Consider the following 21,559-nt stretch of genomic DNA (forward strand, 5'->3'; position numbering starts at 1 on the left):
AGTCAGAAGAGTGTGTGACTCTTGGTCTTGTGGTCATGAGTTCAAGCCCCACGTAGAGATTACTTAAATAAATAAAATAAAATAAAAACATTTCACTAAAAAAAAAAATCATCTAAACACAAAAGATGACAATAATGCAAAAAATGAGTGGGGAAAAGATATAATGCAAAGAGAAAACAAATAACAAAATGGCAAAAATTGAGTCCCTTGTTATTAGTAATTACTTTAAATTTTATGGATTAAACCTCTTATCAAAACATAACAATTGGCAGACTAGATTTTTAAAAGCTATGATTCATCTATATGCTGTTTATAAGAGACTCATTTTAAATATTTTTATTTATTTATTTGACACAGAGATCTTTGTTTTAAATCCAAAGATCCAAAGGGGTTGAAAATGAAAGAATGGGAAAAGATATTCCATACAAATAATAACAAAAAGAGATCTGAGTGTCTATATTAAATGTATCAGCCCAAACAGACTTTAAATAAAAAAAGATCACAAGAGGGTTACCTGGGTGGCTCAGTCAGTTTAAGCGTCTGACTCTTGACTTTGGCTTAGGTCATGATCTCAGGGTCGTGAGATCAAGCTCTGTGCTAGGCATGGAACCTGCTTAAGATTCTCTCTCCCTCTCCCTCTGACCCTTCCTCCTCTAAAAAAATATTACAAGAGATAGTAATAATAGGTTCAATACAGCAAGAAGAAACAGTTAAAAACATTTATGCACCTAAATAACAGACTGTCAAAATTTAAGAAGTGAAAACTGACAGAATTGAAGGGAGAAGCAGTTCTACAATGGTGGGAGACTTCAGTACTTCACTTTCAATAACAGAACAACTAGACAGAAGATAAGTTAGGAAATAAAGGACTAAAACAACACAGTAAACCATCTAGATATAACAGATGTATACAGAACACTTCATCAAACAACAGAATACACAATTTTCTCAAGTGCATGTGGGACATTCTCCAGGAGAGACCATATGTTAGGCCACAAAATAAATTTCAATATATTAAAAAATATATCATACAAAGCATTTTTTTCCAACCACAATGAGAAAAAGTTAGAATCCAATCACAGAAAAAAAAAACTAGAAAATTCACGTGTGTGGAAATGGACACATGCTTAAGCAGTAAGTGGGTCAAAGAAAATCACAAGGAACATTAGAAAATAAATATGGATGAAAATGAAAACAACATACCAAAATTTATGGGATTTAGCAAAAGCAGTGCTAAAAAGGAAATTTGTAGGAAAAAAATTTCTAGGAAGTTTACATGAAAAAAAATCTCAAGTCAATAACCTAACTTTACATGTTAAGGAACTAGAAAGAAATAATTAAAAACCCAAAGCTAGCAGAAGGAAGGAATTAGTAAACATTAGAGCAGACATAATAAAAGAGTAGAGAAAAATAATGAAACAAAAGTTGCTTCTTCTAAAAAGAACCAACATTGACAAACCTTTAGCTAGACTGACTAAAAAAAAAAGAGAAGACTTAAATTACTAAAATTAGAAACCAACATGGGGACATTACTACTGATTCTACAGAAATAAACAGGATTATTAGAGGGTGATATGAATAGTTGTATGTCACATGCCACCCAACTGGATAGCCTAGATGAAATGGAAAGATTCCTAGAAGCACAAAACATATGAAGACTGAAATACAAAGAAATATGGTATCTGAAAAGACTTTTAACTATAAAGGAAAACAAATCAGTAACAAAAAACCTTCCAATAAAGAAAAACCCTATGCCTGATGACTTCACTAGTGGATTCTACCAAACTGGAGAGTAGATACGTCCCTGATAGGCCAGTGAAAGTGTATTGAAACTGCTTCTGGTGGTCCTTATTGACAGGTGTGAAGTAAAACCATTTGTCAGATCAGTAGCTACATACCAGATACCAGAGGATGTGTTAATTTACTCAAGCAATGAAACATCTGGGACACAGCTGCAATTGGAGTTACCACTTGGTTAGTTAATTTTACAATAATCCACTTTTAGTCTCCAAGATCCATCTGTCTTCTGCACAGGCCAAATAGGCAAGTTGAATGAAGAGATGATAGGAATCTACACTCTTGCATCTTTCCTTGATGGTGGGACTTATCTCTGCAATCTCTCTAGAGATGCAGTATTGCTATTGGTTTACTATTTTCTTAAGTAAAGGAAGTTCTAGTGGCTTCCACTTGGCATTTCCCACCATAATAACCTTTACTCCACAGGTCAAGGAATCAATGTGGGGATTCTGCCAGCTGCTGACTATGTCTATTCTATCTGTGCATTTCAGATCTGGTGAAATAAGGGTCTCCTTCAGAACACACACGGGAGCTTTCAGGTCATTCATGTGGTGCTTGAGCTAGAAAGTCAAATCCCTGAGCTCATCCTTTTATTCCCCCACTTTATCCAGTGACATTGGGAGCAACCAACCAGTCTCATTATATTTATTAGTTTGCCAAAAATGTTTGAAAGTATCATATACACAGTTACCCAGATTCCTGCTTCTTATAAGCAGTTGATTAGGCGTATCCAATAGTGATATTTTACGTATCTTAATCGACAGACCATGCCAAGGACTATCAATGCTCTCTTTAATACTGGAAATGGAGTCATTCATATCTTTATGTCTAATCAGATTAGAAAGCCAATTCTAGAAATCCTAAACCCAATTCAGAAAACTTATCCTTAAGATTCTGTTTCCCCAGAACCACTCTCTCTATACCAGAATCTGTGTTAGTAGTATTAGTCAGGTTTCTCCAGAGAAACAGAAACAATGGGATATATATGTACACAGGTAGATAAATATATATGAAGATCTATTTGAAAAATACATATATATGTGTGTATGTGTGTATATACACACATACACACACACATATATCTCTATACATATATATATATATGTATAGAGATTTATTATAAAGAATTGGTTCACATGATTATGGAGGCTAAGCAATCTCACGATTTTCAGTTGCCAAGCTGGAAACCCAGTAGAGCCTATGGTATAGGTCCAGTCCAAAAGTCAGCAGGCTCAAGACTCAAAAAATGCTAATGTTTCAGTTCATATTTGAAGGCAGGAAAAGACTAATGTCCCAGCTCAAGGAAGGCAGGGAGGTAGAGCTCCCTTTTTGTTCTATTTAGGTTTTTAATTGATTGGATGAGACCCACCCACATTAGAGAAGACATTCTGCTTTACTTAGTCTGATTCAAGTTTAATGTCATCTTCACAGACTTACTCAGAATTTTGACTAAATGTCTGGGCACACTGTAGCCCACTCAAGTTGACACATAAAATTAACTATCACAACTATCAACACAGCAAAAAGCCAATACACAGAATGGAGGAAAATATTTGCAAATCATATATCTGATAAATGGTTAATATCCAGAATATATAAAGACTTCCTAGAACTCAACAAGAACAAACGCAGTCCCAAAATGGGCAAAGGATTTGAATAGACATTTCCCCAAAGAGTGTATATACATGGCCAACAAGCACATGAAAAGATGCTCAACGTCACTAGTCATTAGGGAAATGCAAATCAAAGCCACAATGAGATACTTCACACCCATTAAGATGGCTGTTATCAGAAAGGAAAAAAAAAAATAACAAGTGTTGGTGAGGATGTGGAGAAACTGGAACCCTTGTGCACTGCTGATGGGAACGTAAAATACTGTAGCCACTACAAAAAAAGTAAGGCAGTTTCTCAAAAAATGAAAAATAGGATTACTATATGAGCCAGAAATTCTACTCTTCTAAGTAAATAGTGTAAATGAAATAATAAAAGTCAGTGTGGAAATCAGTAAAATAGAACACAGAATTAAAGAAAATCTGTGAAATCAAAAGCTAGTTCTTTGGGGCTCAGTCGGTAGAGCATGTGACTCTTGATTTGGGGGCTGTGAGGTCAAGCCCCAACTTAGGCGTAGAGATTACTTAAAAATAAAATCTTTAGGGGCACCTGGGTGGCTCAGTCAGTTGAGCGGCTGACTCTTGATTTTGGCTCAAGTCATGATCTCAAGGTCCTGGTGGGATCAAGCCCTGCATCAGGCTCTGCGCTCAGCTGGGAGTCTGCTTGAAGATTTTCTCTCCCTCTGCCCCTCCCCTTGCTCACTCTCTCTCTAAAATAAATAAATAAATCTTTAAAAAAGTAAAATCTTTTTTTTTTTTAAGATTTTACTTATTTGTTTGAGAGAAAGAGAGATCGAACACGAGTTGGGGGCAGAGGCAGAGGGAGAGGGAGTAGCAGACCCCCGGTGAGCAGGTAGCCTGATACCAGGCTCAATCCCAGGACCCTAAGAGGCAGACACGTACTGACTGAGCCACCCAGTTGCCCCCCAAAAGTAAAATCTTTAAAAAAAAGTTGGTTCTTTGAAAATAACAATAAAATTGATAAACCTCTAGCCAGATAGATAAGAGAGAGAGAGAAGACAAATTACTAATATCAGAAATGAAAAGTGATATTATTACAGATTCTACAGATAGTAAAGGGATAATAAGGGATTATTATGAACAACTTTGGGCCAATAAAATGATGTAAGATAAAATGGACAAATTACAAGACACAAACTGTGAAAGCTCACTCAAGAAGACGGATAACCTGAGGGGTGCCTGGGTGGCTCAGTTCGTTAAGTGTCTGACTTCGGCTCAAGTCTCAATCTTGGGGTCCTGGGATCAAGCCCTGCATCAGGCTCCCCGCCCAGTGGGTAGTCTGCTTGTCCCTCTCCCTTTGCCCCTCCCTCTGCTTGTGCTCTCTCTGTCTTTCTTTCACACAAATAAATAAAATTTTTTTAAAAAAAGAAGACAGATGACCTGAATAGCTGTACAATTTTTTAGAATTGAATTTCTAGTTTAAAACTTCCCCATGAGTTAAACCACAAGTCTCGACGATTCCATTGATTATTTCTCCTACCCCACCCAAACACTTAGTGGGTTTCTACCAAACACAAAAGGAAATGCCAATTCTCAAAAAGTCTTACAGAAAATTGAAAAGAATAATTCTGAGTCTATAAAGCTAGCATTAGTCTGATGCCAAAACCAAGGTATTAAAAGAAAACTACGGACTAATATGTTTTATAAACATAGACACAAAATTAACAAAATTTTAGCAAATTGAATACAAGATAATAAAAAGAATGCTACATTATGAGTAAATGGAATTTATCCAAAAAATGCAAGGTTGGTTTATCAGTCATAAGTCAATGTAATTCCCTATTTTAACAGATTCAAAAAGACAAAAACAAACAAACAAACAAACAAACATGACTATCCCAATAGATGCAGTAAAACCTTTTGATAAAACCCAGTATCTATTCCTGATTAAAGATATAAGCAAGGTGGGAAAAGAAGAGAATTTCCCCAACTTGATAAAGAATGCCATAAAAAAATATACTGCTACTATCATACTCAATGGGGGAAGACTGAATGCTTTTCCTTAACATCAAGAAGAAAGCAAGGATGTTTCATCACTTCTATTCAACTTTATACTGGAGTTCCTTGACTACTCAGTAAATTAAAAAGGAAGTTTATTTATTTTCCTCCCTCCCCCCAAAAAGAAATTTGAAATGCACACAGATACGAAAAGGGGAATCAAACTGCCTCTTTTAGCATATAACAGGGTTGTCTATATAGAAAATCCCAAAGAAAGTATGAAGAAAATCTATGAGGACTCATAACTAGGTTTTATTATACAAGATGCACACACAAAAATCTATTGTATTTCTATATATTAGTTGTGAACAATTGAGAATGGAAATTAAAAAGCAATACTATTCGCAATAGTAAAAAAATATGAAATACTTAGGGACAAATCTAACAAAAGATATGCAAGGCCTAGCACTTCTGAGAAAAAATTAGACCTAAATAAAAACAGAGATACGCTGTTTTCACAGGTCAGAAGACTCAAAATTAAGTTCTCAATTCTCCCCGAATTGATCTATAGCAGCAGGCTTTTTCCCCCAATAGAATTTGACAGCCTGATTCTAAATTTTATATGGAAATGCAAAGGGAGAAAGCAGTGTGGATAGAGACAGTTTTTAGGTTATGAGTGTTTGAGTGTGTCACGCCAGAGAAAGAAGTCCAAGAAGAGGAAATGAGGGTAAGAGGAAGATGTGAGAGAAGTTGGGCATAATTGAAAAAGAACAAAGTTGGAGAACTAAAAGTTTATGATTTCAGGAATTATCATAAAACCTCAGTAATCAAAAAACAAACAAACAAAAGACCAAAAACCCTCAGTAATCAAGACATTGTAGTATTAGCATAAACATAGATAAATAGATCAAGAGAACGGACTAGAGAGTCCATAAATTCATACATATATGGTTAATTAATTTTCAATAAAGGTGCAATGCAATGCAATGGAGAAGGGATAGTCTTTTAAACAAACGGATCTAGAATAATTGTCTAAAAAAACCCACAATATCTCAATCAATATCTGATATCATATACAAAGATTAAGACAAAATGAACCATAGACCTAAATGTAAAATTCCTAGAAGAATACATAGGATAAAATGTTTGTGACCTTGGGTTAGTCAAAGTTTGCTTTGAAAGAAAGAAAACATTGATAAATTGGACTAAGGAGTTTTGTTCTTTGAAAGACACAATTAGTAGAAAAAGACAAGCCACGGAATGGGAAAAAATATTTGCAAATCACTTATCTGATAAAAGTTGCAATCAAAATACATAAAAATACTCAAAACTCAATAATAAGAACCTAGACTTATAAGTTTTAAAATATGGTCAAAATATTTGAACTACCAAAAGAAGACATACTGAGTGCAAATAAACTTGTGGAAAGTTGCTCAAAATCATTAGTCATTATGAAACTGCAAATTAAAACCACAATGAGATACGATTGTATACCTTTTGGAATGGTTAAAATTAAAAAGACCAACAATATCAAATGTTGATAAAGATGTGGAGCAACTGCAAATCTCATATACTGCTTGTGGGAATATAAAATAGTATAACCACTTTTTAAAAAGTTTTAATTTAAATTCCAGTTAGTTAACATACAGTGTAATATTATTTTCAGGTGTACAATATTATCATTCCACACTTCCACAAAACACCCGGTGCTCCTCACAAGTGCACTCCTTATTCCCTTTCTCTATTTAACCCATCCTCCCACCCACCTCCCCTCTGGTAACCATCAGTTTGTTGTCTATAGTTAAGAGTCAGTTACTTGTTTGCCTCTCTTCCCCACTCCCAACCATGTTCATTTGTTTTGTTTCTTAAATTCCACATATGAGTGAAATCAAATGGTATTTGTCTTTCTCTGACTGACTTATATCACTTAGCATACTACTCTCAGCTCCATCCACATCGTTGCAAATGCAAGATTTCATTCTTTTTATGGCTGAGTAATATTCCATTGTATGTGTATACCACATCTTCTTTATCCATTCATCAGTTGATGGACATTTGGGCTTTTTCCATAATTTGGCTATTGTTGATAATGCTGCTATAAATATAGGGGTGCATGTATCCCTTCAAATCAGTATTTTTGTATCCTTTGGGTAAATACCTAGTAGTGCAGTTCCTGGGTCGTAGGATAGTTCAATTTTTAACTTTTTGAGGAACCTCCATACTATTTTCCAGAGTGGCTGCACCAGTTTGCATTCCCACCAACAGTGTAAGAGTTTTTCTCTTTCTCGGCATCCTTGCCAACACCTGTTATTTCCTGTGTTCTTAATTTTAGCCATTCTGACAGGTGTGAGGTGATATCTTATTGTAGTTTTGATTTGTATTTCCCTGATGATGGTATTGGCACAAAAATAGACACATAGTTCAATGGAACAAAATAGAAAACCCAGAAATGAACCCACAACTATATGGTCAATTAATCTTCGACAAAGCAGGAAAGAATATCCAATGGAGAAAAGATAGTCTCTTCAATAAATGGTGTTGGGAAAACTGGACAGCAACATGCAAAAGAATGAAACTGGACCCCTTTCATATACCATATACAAAAATAAATTCAAAATGGATGAAAGACCTCAATGTGAGACAGGAATCCATTAAAATCCTAGAGGAGAACACAGGTAGTAACCTCTTTGACATAGGTCTCCTGAGCTAAGGGAAACAAAAGCAAAAATAAGGTATTGGGACTTTATCAAAATAAAAAGCTTTTTAAGATTTTATTTATTTATTTGACAGAGAGACAGCAAGAGAGGGAACACAAGCAAGGGGAGTGGGAGAGGGAGAAGCAGGCTCCCCACTGAGCAGGGAGCCCGATGTGGGGCTCGATCTCAGGACCCTGGGATCATGACCTGAGCCGAAGGCAGACGCTTAACACCTGAGCTACCCAGGCGCCCCAAAATAAAAAGCTCTGCACAGCAAAGGAAACAATCAAAAAACTTAAAGGCAACCTACAGAATGGGAGAAGATATTTGCAAATGACATATCTGATAAAGGATTAGTATCCAAAATATATAAAGAACTTAAAAAACTCAACACCCAAAAAATAAATAATTCAGTTTAAAAATGGGCAGAAGACATGAATAGACATTTTTCCAAAGAAGACATCCAGATGGCCAACAGATGTATAACCACTTTTTAAAAGTTTGGTAGTTTTGTTTTTTTTTAAAGATTTTATTTATTTGACAGAGAGATACACAGCGAGAGAGGGAACACAAGCAGGGAGAGTGGGAGAGTGGGAGAGAAGCAGGCTTCCCGCTGAATAGGGAGCCCGATGTGGGGCTCAATCCCAGGACCCTGGGATCATGACCTGAGCCGAAGGCAGACGCTTAACGACTGAGCCATCCAGGCGCCCCAAAAGTTTGGTAGTTTTTAAAAAATTGAACATTTATATACCGTGTGACCCAGCCATTCCAACCTAAGTATTTATCCCAAAGAAACGAAATGTTTATATAAATATGTCTACAAAATAAGTCATGAATAAATATACAAATATTCATAGCCAATTTCATTTTTGGGGGGCAGAGGGTGAGGGAGTAAGAATCTTTTTTTAAAGATTTTATTTATTTGAGAGAAAGTAGATGCTGTATGATTCCACTTATATAAAATTATTTTAAAATGCAGAATAATCGGGCGCCTGGGTGGCTCAGTCGTTAAGCGTCTGCCTTTGGCTCAGGTCATGATCCCAGAGTCCTGGGATCGAGTCCCGCATCGGGCTCCCTGCTCGGCGGGAAGCCTGCTTCTCCCTCTCCCACTCCCCCTGCTTGTGTTCCTGCTCTTGCTCTCTCTCTGTCAAATAAATAAATAAAATCTTTAAAAAATAAAAAAAATAAAAAAAATAAAATGCAAAATAATCTATAGGGACAGAAAAAGCAGATTGGCAGTTGCCTAGAGATTGGGGTGGGGGGGTTGGGAAGGGTATGTGGGAGGAATTGTAACTAAGCGTAAGGAAACTTTTTGGGGTGACGGGTAAGTTCATTATGTTGATTGTGATGAGGTTTTCACAGGTGTTTATATATATCAAAACTTGTATACTTAAAAATATATACAGCTTATTATGTGTCAGTTATACCTCAATAAAGGTGTTAAAAGCAAACACCAGGTTATTGTTGTTAGCTGTGGGGAGTTGGAGCAGGAGTAAGTTTATTCGGAGAATGAGAAAGTACAAATATTTAGCACTCCTTAAACATAGGAAAAAACTTACTTGAATTAATTTCTTTTAACCTGACTGATTTTGTTGTATTCTGAGAGAACAGAACGCAGTATACCCTTAATTGTTTGGAGTTTATTGGATTGTTGTGTTATTCAAGCTTTTGTTCATTGTCCTCGGGTTTCTACTGGCCAATAAATCCACCTTCCAGAGCTGGAATTCAAACCAAACTATATTTCTTCATGTTAAAGCTATTTGATAAAAGTTTAGTTGAGAACAAATGAAAACTATTGACTGAAATTAGATATCAATATTAGCTATAGATTTTTATTTTTCTTTCTATCCCAGTCACTCAATAGCACATGTGATTTATTTCTTAAAAGGCTTAATTAATTCTGATAGGAAAGTAAAAGAGACTAACAAAATTGGAGCATGTTATCCACAGAGTCAGGTGAAATTGTCATTTGAAATTAAAGTTACCTCAAACACAGTCAAAGATCATGAAAATAAAATGAGTTCAAAAAATGTAGCTTATCATTGAAGGTTAAAAAACAGTTGTAATCTGTAAACTTCACATTGACGACCTACCTCTCTGGCTCGATAAAGCTGTGCTTGCTCGATCCTAGAGATGACATTCTGTACTGCAAATGGGATCTCCAGCTGAGGGACCCCTGATTTATAAAGGGCTTTTCTGGACATGATGGTGGAATCCTCAACTTCTTTTTCTGATTCAGATTCGCCATCTATCCCACTTTGCATTTTGATAAATACTTTGAAAAGTTGAGTGATTTTCTTTTATTTCTCCTTTTTTCACGGAATATAGGCAAATGCTAATAAAGGTGTCCACAAGGAAGCTAGAAGAGGTCTTTCTGCTCCCAGAGGTTGTGGTTTACCCTAATTTGTTGCTAACCATGGTATTCCAGTCCTGGTGATGTCATAGTAGATCCATTGTGACATCAGTGACTCAAACATCTCTAGAGTGCTTACTATATGCAGAGAACTAGGCATTCTATCTATATGCTGTGATGGTAGGGGGGAGGGAGGGTAGGAAATAGACAACAGGAACGCTAAAAGAAATAGAAGATATAGCCTTGCTTAAATAAGCTTATAATCTAGGTGTTAGAATTCAAGATCCAGTATATCAAATGTAACTCCTGATTCTTCTCTCTTCCTAAGGTTTTGCTTAAGAATTTTAAACCTGTAATTGACTAGTTGTGTTACAACGTCCTCAGCTGCCCCTCAACTTGTCCTAGACATGTAATAATTTGGAAACTATTATTTGGATGAAGATCACACTCTTTGCACTGCCTAGTTATTCATTTTTCCAAGGAACGTGACCGAAGAAGGTTTTGAAATTCCATAGCTGGCTGGAGAAATTGAAGGGAAAACTGGACGCTGCTTTGTTACTGAGAGGACTACTCTGGGCAGCTCCTTTGATTGCAGAGGAGGTGAAAGGATTTAAGACACTGGAGCAATTAAAGGACAGGGTAGTTTTGTTAGCTGTGTAGCTTTTTTATTTATTAAAAAATATGAAACGGTACAGAAAGTAATATAACAAATAGCCATGTGCCTATCACATAGAATGAACAAATATTAACATTTTGTCATATTTGCTTCAGAAATTTTAAGATTTTTAAAAAATTTATTCATTTGAGAGAGAGAGAGCATGCGTGAAAGCATGAGCATGAGCAGAGGGAAGGATCAGAGGGAGAGGGAGGAACAGACTCCCTACTGAGCAGGGAAGCCCCATGCAGGGCTCAATCCGAGGATCCGAGATGATGACCTGAGCCGAAGGCAGCGGCTTAACTCACTGAGCCATCCAGGCGCCCCTGCTTCAGAAATTTTTAAATAAAATAAAGCATTAGAGATCCCTTTTGGTGTTCTCCCTAGACTCCTTCCTTCCCCTCTGTCCCTTTACAGAGACAATGACAGTCATGAATTTGATGTATTTATGTCTAGTCTCTGTTTATATAGTTTTACTACAGGTGCATGTATTCACAAACTACATAATATTGTCTTTTAGGTTTTTGACTTTATACAACTTCCTATGTTGAGTTCTTATTGTAAACTTAGTCCTATGTTGAGTCCTTGCTGTAAACTTGTGAAGTTAAACAATTTATGTATTTCAGTCCTTCAGAGAATGGGAGACAGGGGAACATAAAGTAGTTGTCTTTTAAGAAATGAATCAATATAGAGAGAGCAAATTAAATATTCTCCCTTCTAATATCTCATTGTCTAAGTTAACCCCTCCTCTGTGTTCCCAAAACACTTTGTAAACTTCCTATTATAGTACTTAGCTCATTGGAATGTAACTATTATTTGTCTCTGTCCATTAGTTGGTGAACTTCTCAAAACCACAGGCTGGGTTTTAGGGGTTTTGTTTGTCTTAAACCTTTGACATATTCTTCCTCAGTTCCTCCTCAGAAATTTTCCAAAATTTGGATATTCATTATCGTTTCAGACTCAATTCCAATGGAAATTTAGTTCTAAGCCCCAGAATACTTTCTTTTATTGTTAATTGCGTCCCCTCACACCCAGTCATAAAAATTACTCCCTCCTTTTCTACAAATCACAATTAAGTCCATTCAAGGAAGTTAAAAATGTTTTCTGAAAGGACCACAATTAAGAATTATTTTGGTAAATGTTAAGTTTGATTAAAATATCCATCATTATCCAGCATTTCTTGAACTTATCAATTAATCTGTTTAAGTACTTTTTTGATAATATTAGATTGTGAGATCCTTAAATAACTTTCATTTCTCTTGATTTTTTTTTACATTGCTTATCCCAGTAGGCATTCACAAAGCAGCCTGCATGCTTGTCAACTAAACTAATTTAGCATTATTGTGCTCTCTCCCTCTCTCATATTTTTTATGCAGCATGGGATTCATCAGCAACTGGAAATGAAGGCTTTTTTAAAGCAAAATTTAAAAGCTCCCTCCTTACCTTTCAATTTGGCAAGCATTTGTTGAGTGATACTACTACTATGTGGCCACCATTATCTTAGAATGTGAAGAATATACTATAGGGCACCAGTGAAGAAACTAAAAAACGAAAAAAAGAAAATAATTTGAGATAGACTATTCAAGTGCTAATAAGGGACATGAAGAAGAAATCTGTGGGGAGCAGTGTCTTTGGGAAAACCCTATGGAGAGAGAAAGTTGATTGACAAATGAAGGCATTCCAGATAGTGAAGACACCTTGAGCCATGGCTTTGGAGGTGAGTGTTGAGTTTTGTCTTTCAGGGGAAAGGTGAGGAGACTGGTTTAACTGAGATGAAGTAATGTTGAGTCTACTGTAGATCAGATTAGGGAGAGGATGGAACACAAATACCAGGAATTTGATGGAGAAATTAATTTGGTATTCAAGTAAACAAGTGAGTAGATTCATTAGAGATAAAGTAAGGGAGATTACATGGGATCAGAATGGTAAGGTCTTGAAAGCAAGTAACAGTTTGGTGAAAATGAAACCTTTAATTTAGAAAGATTTTTGAAATAATAGAATGGGAAAAATCAGTGGAAAAGATCAAGACGTAATTATTTCAAAAGATAAGTGTCTGAACTAGGATATAGAAGTGGGAGTGATAGGGAAGGATAAAGCTTACAGGTATTGCTGAAGATAATAAGGAATTTGGATCATCTAACAAAAGTATAAAGACCATTTTTAAAATTGTTTTTATTGTACTTCATTTGAAGTGACAGTGACAGAACATCACCAATTAAGTAGCTTAGATGTGGGTACCTGATTTAAGCGAACATAGGGCAAAGTTCTTTAAAGGCGTTTTTAAGGGAAACCCGCACTTCTAGAGGGCTCCTTCAACTGTAAAATGGGGATAATATCTATTGCATGCGGTTTTTAAAAGATTAATTCTCACAAAATACTTAGAATAATGCCAGGCACATAGTAAGCATTCAATATACAGCGGCTGCTATTAATATATTTACTGTAACTGCTACTCGCTTTTTTTCTTCTCTACTTTTATTCTCCGAGCCGCCAAATTTTCGGAAGGATTGGGCGTCTGTCCAGTACACTTCACACAAGCTCGGCTTTTCATCAGATCTAGATTTTGAACTATGAAAACTGCGTAATTATAACAGTGGTAGCCCGCCGTTTGGCGAGGGATAAAATGCGTCAATAAGATTTTTACACACCCCCGTGGTACAGAATGGTGCTTTCCTCTGATCGCTTCCCTCCTCCCCCCAGGACTGATGATAGTACCTCCCATGCTGCCGCTGGAAAAGGTAGCGCAAAAGTTGAGCGCGCCGAGGGGTTTCTCTTCTCCCGGAAGCAATTGTTCTCTAGAACCGGAAGCAGTTGCTCTTTCAAGGGAGGTGGGACTGGGCGGGTCAGGCCGCAGCGGCTGACGGCGGGGGAGGAGCCGGGTCCACTGCCGGGTGGAGGGGCCAGGCGAGTGTCCTTATCCTAGCAATTGGGGCTCGGGCCTGTAAGCCCGTTGGAGTCGCGGCGGCGAGAACGATTGGGCTGAGCGGAGGAAGACATGTTGCTCTTCGTGGAGGTGAGTGGACTTGGTAATGTCGTCCTGCTGTGAGGAGAGCAGGAGTGGAGGCGCCGGCCGGTCCCACCACCATGTGACTTTCCAGGCCGTACACGCCGCGGAACCGGCAGATAGGCTGACACAGCACCTGGGCCGTGCAGGCCTGCGGCTCCACTCTGCGCCCTCACAACACTTTAAGAACCTGTGGGAAGTGAGGGCCGTAGTGGGGGAGAATTGAAGGTGGAGAATCCAGGCTTGTTTGGTGTGAGGTGCGAATCAGAGGAAGGAGAAAGTGTCCCATATGGACCTCCTAGAGGAGGCACACAGGCGGGGGGGTGGGGGGGAGCAGGGCGGGGGCGGAGTCTGCAGAGAAAAGGGTAATCAGGTGGGCGCGTTGGGCGGGGGGGGTGGTGGTGGTGGTGGTGAAGCGAGGTCTCGCGGGGCCCTCTGGGAGGGAAGCAAGCAACATGTGGGGCCGCGGAGGAAGGAAGGTGAAATTCGGAATAAGTGTGTTGAAGAGAAAGTTGAAAGCTGCTTTTTAGCAACCCCCACCAAATTTTGTTTGGTCCCCGTCCCTAAGTCTCTGGAACGTTCTGTGGGTGGAAAGCGAATTACTGTGAACGGAGGAGACGCCAATAGGCTTTGGAAGCCTTGAAAGGCACCGCTTTGACCTTTTGTAAAAGTTACTCAGGCAGTGGCTCCGTGATGAGGGTTTGGCTTTATGGACGGGTAAAAGCCCTTATACGAGGAAAATTCCAAGAATGAGAGAAAGCTAGTCCGAGGAAAGCCGGGTTTCTTGGGTTTTTTTAAATATTACTTAACAGTAGAAGTACTTTTATTTTAACTGGAACGTGTGCTGCTGGCCTATTTTAGTTTTAAAGGTAGTGGATACCTACCTTACACAAATACGAGGTTTAGTTTCTCTTATTTGTTTCTCTTGTGTGCAGTGAGCATCAGCTGACTGCCTGGCTAATGCTTTGAGTAGATTCCAGATCATATTGTTCTTGAATTGTGAAAACGTCAAACCAGCAAAGCTGCAACTTCGCAACTTGGCACTTGTTAACTATGCCCATAAAAAGAATCTTTTCAATGAGGGAAGGAATTTACAGGTTGTATAATGGATCGAGAAGCCAGGGCCAGTCTATGGCAGGTTTTTTTTTTTCCCCCCTCTCTCTGGGAGGGAGGGATGGATTTTACTCCGTAATATTCCGGCATAAAGTAAATACATGCTTTAATTTTTTTTTTAATCTAACCGACAATGTGTAGCTGATAAATTTGAGATCTTTAAATTGGGTTTTAAAGAGACCCAGCTACCTTAGAGTATGTCCGACATTGGTAATAAACATTCATTGGAACACTGCCAAGTGAATCTTGAAAAGATTTGAGATTACTGACCCCATTCTGTTTACCGTTTTTTATCCTCATTGTGGTTTTTTTTTCGGCAGGATAAGAAATCAGATATGATTTTAAACAGTGCCAGTTTGTATTAGGAACGTTATGCCATGCAAATGCTTCAGATTTTAAGTGTGATGTGTTTTGCTGGGCAAGAGAATGCGAAGTTTTATTCATATTAACATGAATTCCAAAATATACTTTTGAGTTCCAAATTGATTCCTTTGGCTTTGTTAAAATGTGAAGTTTAATAATCGCTGCATTTATAGAGTGTTTAAGCTAGATCCTCTCTTGTGTCTAAAACAACATTGCAGTGTTTTACAGATGAGAAACACTGAGGTGGAGAGGTTAACTTAGAAGTAAAGTAGTGGAATTGGTATTTAGATATAGGTCATTCTAGTGCCAAATCATGGCTTTTATTAAACTGTTAATTAATATTTCCACTAATCATTTTCTTTGTGAACCAGTATGTGGTTTTTAACTTTTCTCCTATAATGAGTTACTGAAAATTAACAATGTCACTAAACATTTGGGGCTGAATATATGGTATTAAAATCAGTAAAAAAAAAAAAAGTAACACACTGGTTATGTGGCATTTTGTTAGCTAATGTTTGATTCTTAGAACTATAGGAATAACCTATAGGATTTATTTTATTTTATTTTATTTTTTTAAGATTTTATTTATTTGACAGAGACACCGCAAGAGAGGGAACACAAGCAGGGGGAGTGGGAGAGGGAGAAGCAGGCTTCCCCCCTAGCAGAGTGCCCAGTGTGGGGCTGGATCCCAGGACCCTGGGACCATGACCTGAGCCGAAGGCAGACGCTTAACAACTGAGCCACCCAGGCGCCTCTAACCTATAGGATTTAGAAATTATTCTAAATGAGTGAACCAAAGCTCATGGTTTGATGCCTGAGGTCATTCAGGTGCAAATAATGTGGGGACTAAAGTCTGAAGTCTGGCGTGTAGAACACAAGTCTCTGGCTCCAGAATTTATTTTTGCACTTTCCCCTAATCTAAGAATTCTTAATCTGGGTCTCTGGTTAGAATTGACGAAGTCTGTGAACTTCATTGAGGGGAAGAAAAATTGCCTCTTTATTCTGACTAGCTTCTAATTAAAATCTAGAATTGAAGAGAATTGAAAATTCTTGAAATTGCAATGGATTCAACAAGAGAAATATTTTCATATATTACAGTTTTTGCAGGTATCTTGAAATACTGTTAATGTTCATTACACCTTGTTATATGTTTAAAAATCTTGTTATTTAATGCATTAGAAAAGCCCATTTATTACTAAAGTAGAAATTTAAAAATATTTTGATAACTATAATTGGTTTATTTTGTGATCCTGTGCATTTCAAAATTTAAAAACATTCTGAGGGGCGCCTGGGTGGCTCAGTCGTTAAGCCACCTAAGACCTTTGGCTCAGGTCATGATCTCAGGGTCCTGGGATCGAGCCCCGCCTCGGGCTCCCTGCTCAGCGGGAAGCCTGCTTCTCCCTCTCCGACTTCCCCTTCTTGTGTTCCCTCTCTCGCTGTCTCTGTCAAATAAATTTAAAAAATCTAAATAAAAAATAAACATTCTGAGAAGAGATCTATAGATTAATTAGACTGCTAAAGCGGTCCATGGCACAAGAGAGGTTAAGAACCACTTTGCTGTAAACCAAGTTGCTTGTGGATTATCTTTGGTAGGCCTTCTCTAAAATGGAATCTGGGCCCTTTGCAGTTGTGTTCAAAATCTTTTACTTGTGTGCATTTTTCTGGAAAGACCCCAGCTTTTAGTTTATAACTGGAATCAGTGGGATAGATAATAGTAATGATAATGGCACTATAATAATAGTGATATACACATATATTGTACTTAACTGTGCATGAGGCCTGTTAAGTGTTTTTGCATGTGAACGTACATACGCATCTACTCAATCCTACCTACGAGGATTTTAGAGATAAACTACGCCACAGAATTTAAGAAACTTGCCCAAAATTATACAGCTAGTGAATATTGAAGCTGGAATTAGAACTCTGCTATCTAGCTATACTGCAATAGAAATCTACAGGCAGACAGGGAATCCTGTTTTAAGTATACTTAGAGGTAACTTTTTTTTAACTTAGTCTTGCTGACAAAGGGCTATATTGATTTTAGTAGTTTATTGGGTTTTTTCTCACTCTGTTCTGAAGGAGACATATACAATGTCTGGCTCTCTGAGAAGAGGTAAAAATGTTTGGATAATTCACAGAATTTTCAGACATGTACCAACATAAATTCCCTTAAAACACATTCTGTAAGTTCAAAACAGCATCATGCTTCCTTCTATCAAATTACTTAAATGACAGGTTACACTTTAATGATTTTTATGGTTGCTAACATTTTTGTTTTTCAGATCATTTCCTCCCCCCCCCCCCCCCCCCCCCCATATTTTTAGCAGTTACGTCTGCTTTAGTTGTTTGGCCATGTTTTAATTGGGTTTCTGTCTCAATTTGAGTTTTTCCCTGAAAATGAATACTTATAACCACTTATTTAGGTAATAATGACTTTTATGCACTCTAGGATGCTTTAATAACTCTTAGATAACTTTTAAAATTCTTCCTAATTATTTAAAATACAGATAACATAAAATTTAATGATCTTAAACATTTTTAAGTGTATAGTTCAGGGTTATTAAGTACTTTTACATTGTTGTGCAACATCACCACTATCCACATCCAGAACTCTTCATCTTGCAAAACTGAAACTGTATGCATTAAACAATAACTGCCCATTCCCTTCTTCCCCCAGCTCTTACATAATTTTTAAAATAATTTATTTGACTTCTAAAGTTTTCTGCTTTTTTAGGTAATATTTTAAATTTTAGATTAACCTTAGAATCTGAAATCATTTATATTATAGTAATCATAACGTTGTGCCTTTCACCCCAAATATAGTACTGGTTTTTCCCATTTAAATAATTTATTTGTAAAATGTTAATAGATGTCACTGAGTGAAAGTGATTTTTTAAAAAAATGACTTAGAGGGACGCCTGGGTGGCTCATTCGGTTAAGCAGCTGCCTTCGGCCTGGGGTCGTGATCCCAGGGTCCTGGGATCTAGTCCCACATCGGGCTCCTTGCTCAGCAGGGAGCCTGCTTCTCCTTCTCTCTCCCTCTGCTTGTGCTCTCTCTGTCAAATAAATAAAATCTTTAAAAAATAAATTAATTAAGAAAATAAAAAATGACTTAGAAGAAGAAAGTGCCTAAACAAATTGTGAAATGATTGCCAAGAGAAATTATAAATAAGTGAATAGCGGTTTCTGAACAATTTGATTTTGTAATATTTATTGGAGGTAGATGCAGAATTTAAAAATGAATAAAAATATTTTCAAGTAGAAATATTTTCAGATACAATGGACTGAGAATGAAGTAGGAATTATCTTTGAAATGTGAAAAGTAGAATAAAAGGCTTAGAAATGAACATAGAGATGTAAAAGTACCTTTTGGTGCTCCAAATTATAGTGAACTGGTTTACCGTTTTCTGAAAAACCAGAAGCCAGGAATATTGATATTCAACTATTTTGTATCAGTTTGGGTTTGTTTGGGCTATTAGGCATATCCGTATTACTTCCATATTACTTCCCAGGTAATGGAAATGATCCTTGATAGTAGTCATGAACATTTCAAATCTGTAATTTTGATTTTCTACCTAGGAACTTTTTTTTTTTTTTTTAAAGATTTTATTTATTTGACAGAGAGAGACACAGCGAGAGAGGGAACACAAGCAGGGGGAGTGGGAGAGGGAGAAGCAGGCTTCCCACTGAGCAGGGAGCCCGATGCGGGGCTCGATCCCAGGACCCTGAGATCATGACCTGAGCCGAAGGCAGACGCTTAACGGCTGAGCTACCCGGGCGCCCCACTACCTAGGAGCTTAAGAAAAGATTTTGACCCTGTAGTTGAAATGGGGTCTGAGTCTATATTGCAGAGGAGCGGAAAGCAGAGGAAGTTGGGAAACTATAATACAGCTATCATTGTGAAGTCATTAAAGATTTTTAACCTCTTTGAAGATCCTTAAGTGAAAATGGAAAATGACTCTTTAGCTCTGATGGTGTTCACAGCATTTTCTTTTATTGTTTCTATATTCTGTATTTTTCTTAAATTTTGTTTTCTTTAATGTTTAGTTCTTGAGGCAGGTTTCCAGTCTTGAAAACATTATAAACTTTTGCATTATGCACTGTGATTTTCTGTAAGGACTTTGGAATCCTGGGTTCAAATGTTAGTTGTATGACCTTAGACAAGTGACAGCTTTTTGGAACCTCAAGTTCCTATCTGTAATTTGGGAATAATAATTTCTTCTGACAAAGTTAGTTTGTGTTCTTGATGTTTATGCTGTTTATGATGTTTATGTATTAAGCCTTGTAACAGTCTAGAGAAGAGCTTAACCGACAACTATCATTTGATCATCATGGCAACTCTGTTGTGGTGTAAATTGTCCAGTATATAAATAGTAGCCTTCCAAAATGACTGTAATTTGTGCCTGATTTGTTGAACGTTTTTGAAGATTTTATTTATTTATTTGACAGAGAGAGACACAGCGAGAGAGGGAACACAAGCAGGGGGAGTGGGAGAGGGAGAAGCAGGCTTCCCGCTGAGCCGGGAGCCCGATGCGGGGCTCGATCCCAGGACCCTGGGACCATGACCTGTGCCGAAGGCAGATGCTTAACGACTGAGCCACGCAGGCGCCCCTGTTGAACGTTTTTGGAAAATTTAGTAAAACTACATCATAATGGCACTGGTAATTGCAAAAACTACTGTGAGATAGCACTGATTTAAGAGATATATACCTTTAAAAAAGAAGAGAGAGAGAGATGTATACCTTTTTGAGTTCTAATCTGAACCTTGTTACTAATTTACCCTGATTCTGGGTAAGCCAAACGGGTTAATTACCTTATTTTAAATTTTTTATAGCTTGAGTATACTTTTAATTGGGCAAATAAAACATAAAACAAGAAGGAAGATTTCAGTATGTTAAAATACAGACTCATTTATATGCAAGATTTAAAGGAATACAAATGATAAAATGCAAATAGATGATTTATATTTCCTCTTTGATGAAGAAAATTTTTTCTAATGTGCACGTATAGGTAAATGTAAGAAAAAGAAACTTTTGAGTATCACTCATGTGTCTTCTCTTGTCTGTTTCTTGTAATAGAGCCAAACTTTTGAGTCAAACTTTGGTTCAGAAAATATCTCTGTATTTATAAATGACTGACTCTAAACCAAAGACAGCGGAGTTCTCTTTCTTTCTTTTTCTTTTTTCAGAGGAGTACTTTAGATGAATATTGCTAGGGATAGAATATGAAGTGTAGACTTAAAGCCAGACTCCAAGGATGAGGAGTTCAGTTTTGTTTGGTTTATGTATTATTGAGGGAAGAGAAAAGCATTTTGTGTGTCAAAACAGAAAGTCAGGAGTAATCCAGGGTTTGTGTTGTACATAGGTGGCCAGTACTTCATACCACTACATATTGCAAACTACGAAATAGGTTAGTGTGATCATACATCCCATTTTGTCCCAGATAGTTATAGTGTACACCTCTTTTCTGGAACAGATGTCCCATCTTGTTTCATGCTCAAAAATGTCCTGATTTGTATAACTTTCAATTTTTCAGAAGAGACTGTATGCTTATTGGCAGTATTTTTCCGCATATCACTAACAGTGCACATAAGTTGGTGCTAAAATATTTGTTGTTGAATTAGCTATTAGAAATTAAATTTCTGGAATTTACAAAAATTTGCAGTTAAGCAAGGTAAGAGAAATATAGGATTATTCTAGCCTTTTGAGTTAGGTAAAGGAAAAAAATGGGGCAGTGATTGAGTAATAATGATAAGATACATTTATATACAGGGTTGCACAAAAGAGTCTTTAAGAACTGGGGGCAGGCTCAGCCCCTTTCTATTTGTTATGACCTTGAGCAAGTTGTTTCACCTCTGCTTCTCAGTTTTCTTATGTATAAATTGAGGATAATACTAATAACATATGAGGATAATATTAATTTGTCTCACATAAGATTGTTAAGATAGTTAACATAAAGTACTTCAAATAGTATCTGGTGCATAATAAATACTACATGTGAGCTGCTGCT

General features: G+C 37.1%; 2 protein-coding genes and 2 long non-coding RNA genes across 8 annotated transcripts in view; 2 read left to right on the forward strand and 2 right to left on the reverse strand.

Annotated features, from left to right (window-relative positions):
• FAM186A (family with sequence similarity 186 member A) overlaps positions 1 to 10,505 on the reverse strand; it is a 75,434-nt gene extending 64,929 nt beyond the window's left edge. Inside the window, exons 1-2 of the mRNA XM_078074002.1 lie at positions 10,478 to 10,505; positions 10,156 to 10,337 (exon numbers count right to left, since the gene is read on the reverse strand). Coding sequence (XP_077930128.1) covers positions 10,156 to 10,337; positions 10,478 to 10,505 — 210 coding nt within the window. The remainder of the gene's footprint in view (positions 1 to 10,155; positions 10,338 to 10,477) is intronic.
• Positions 1 to 12,572, forward strand: part of LOC144382370 (uncharacterized) — a 132,993-nt gene extending 120,421 nt beyond the window's left edge. For both annotated transcript variants that reach the window (XR_013449194.1, XR_013449193.1), the window contains exon 3: positions 12,447 to 12,572. This is a non-coding gene — a long non-coding RNA (uncharacterized LOC144382370). The remainder of the gene's footprint in view (positions 1 to 12,446) is intronic.
• Positions 11,070 to 13,866, reverse strand: LOC118546786 (uncharacterized). The gene is made up of 3 exons (XR_004922763.2): positions 13,786 to 13,866; positions 12,514 to 12,611; positions 11,070 to 11,399 (listed from the first exon to the last, which is right to left on the reverse strand). It is a non-coding gene; the product is annotated as an uncharacterized LOC118546786 (long non-coding RNA).
• Positions 13,867 to 13,928: 62 nt separating this feature from the next.
• Positions 13,929 to 21,559, forward strand: part of LARP4 (La ribonucleoprotein 4) — a 72,184-nt gene continuing 64,553 nt past the window's right edge. For 3 of the 4 annotated variants that reach the window (XM_036098932.2, XM_078075969.1, XM_036098933.2), the window contains exon 1: positions 13,929 to 14,083. In XM_036098932.2, coding sequence (XP_035954825.1) covers positions 14,066 to 14,083 — 18 coding nt within the window. In that variant the 5' untranslated portion in view covers positions 13,929 to 14,065. Of the gene's footprint in view, positions 14,084 to 14,196; positions 14,332 to 21,559 lie in introns of those variants that run through there. The other variant, XM_036098935.2, reaches the window with a different exon arrangement.

Source organism: Halichoerus grypus, chromosome 6, assembly GCF_964656455.1.
Source record: "Halichoerus grypus chromosome 6, mHalGry1.hap1.1, whole genome shotgun sequence".
Classification (NCBI taxonomy): domain Eukaryota; kingdom Metazoa; phylum Chordata; class Mammalia; order Carnivora; family Phocidae; genus Halichoerus; species Halichoerus grypus.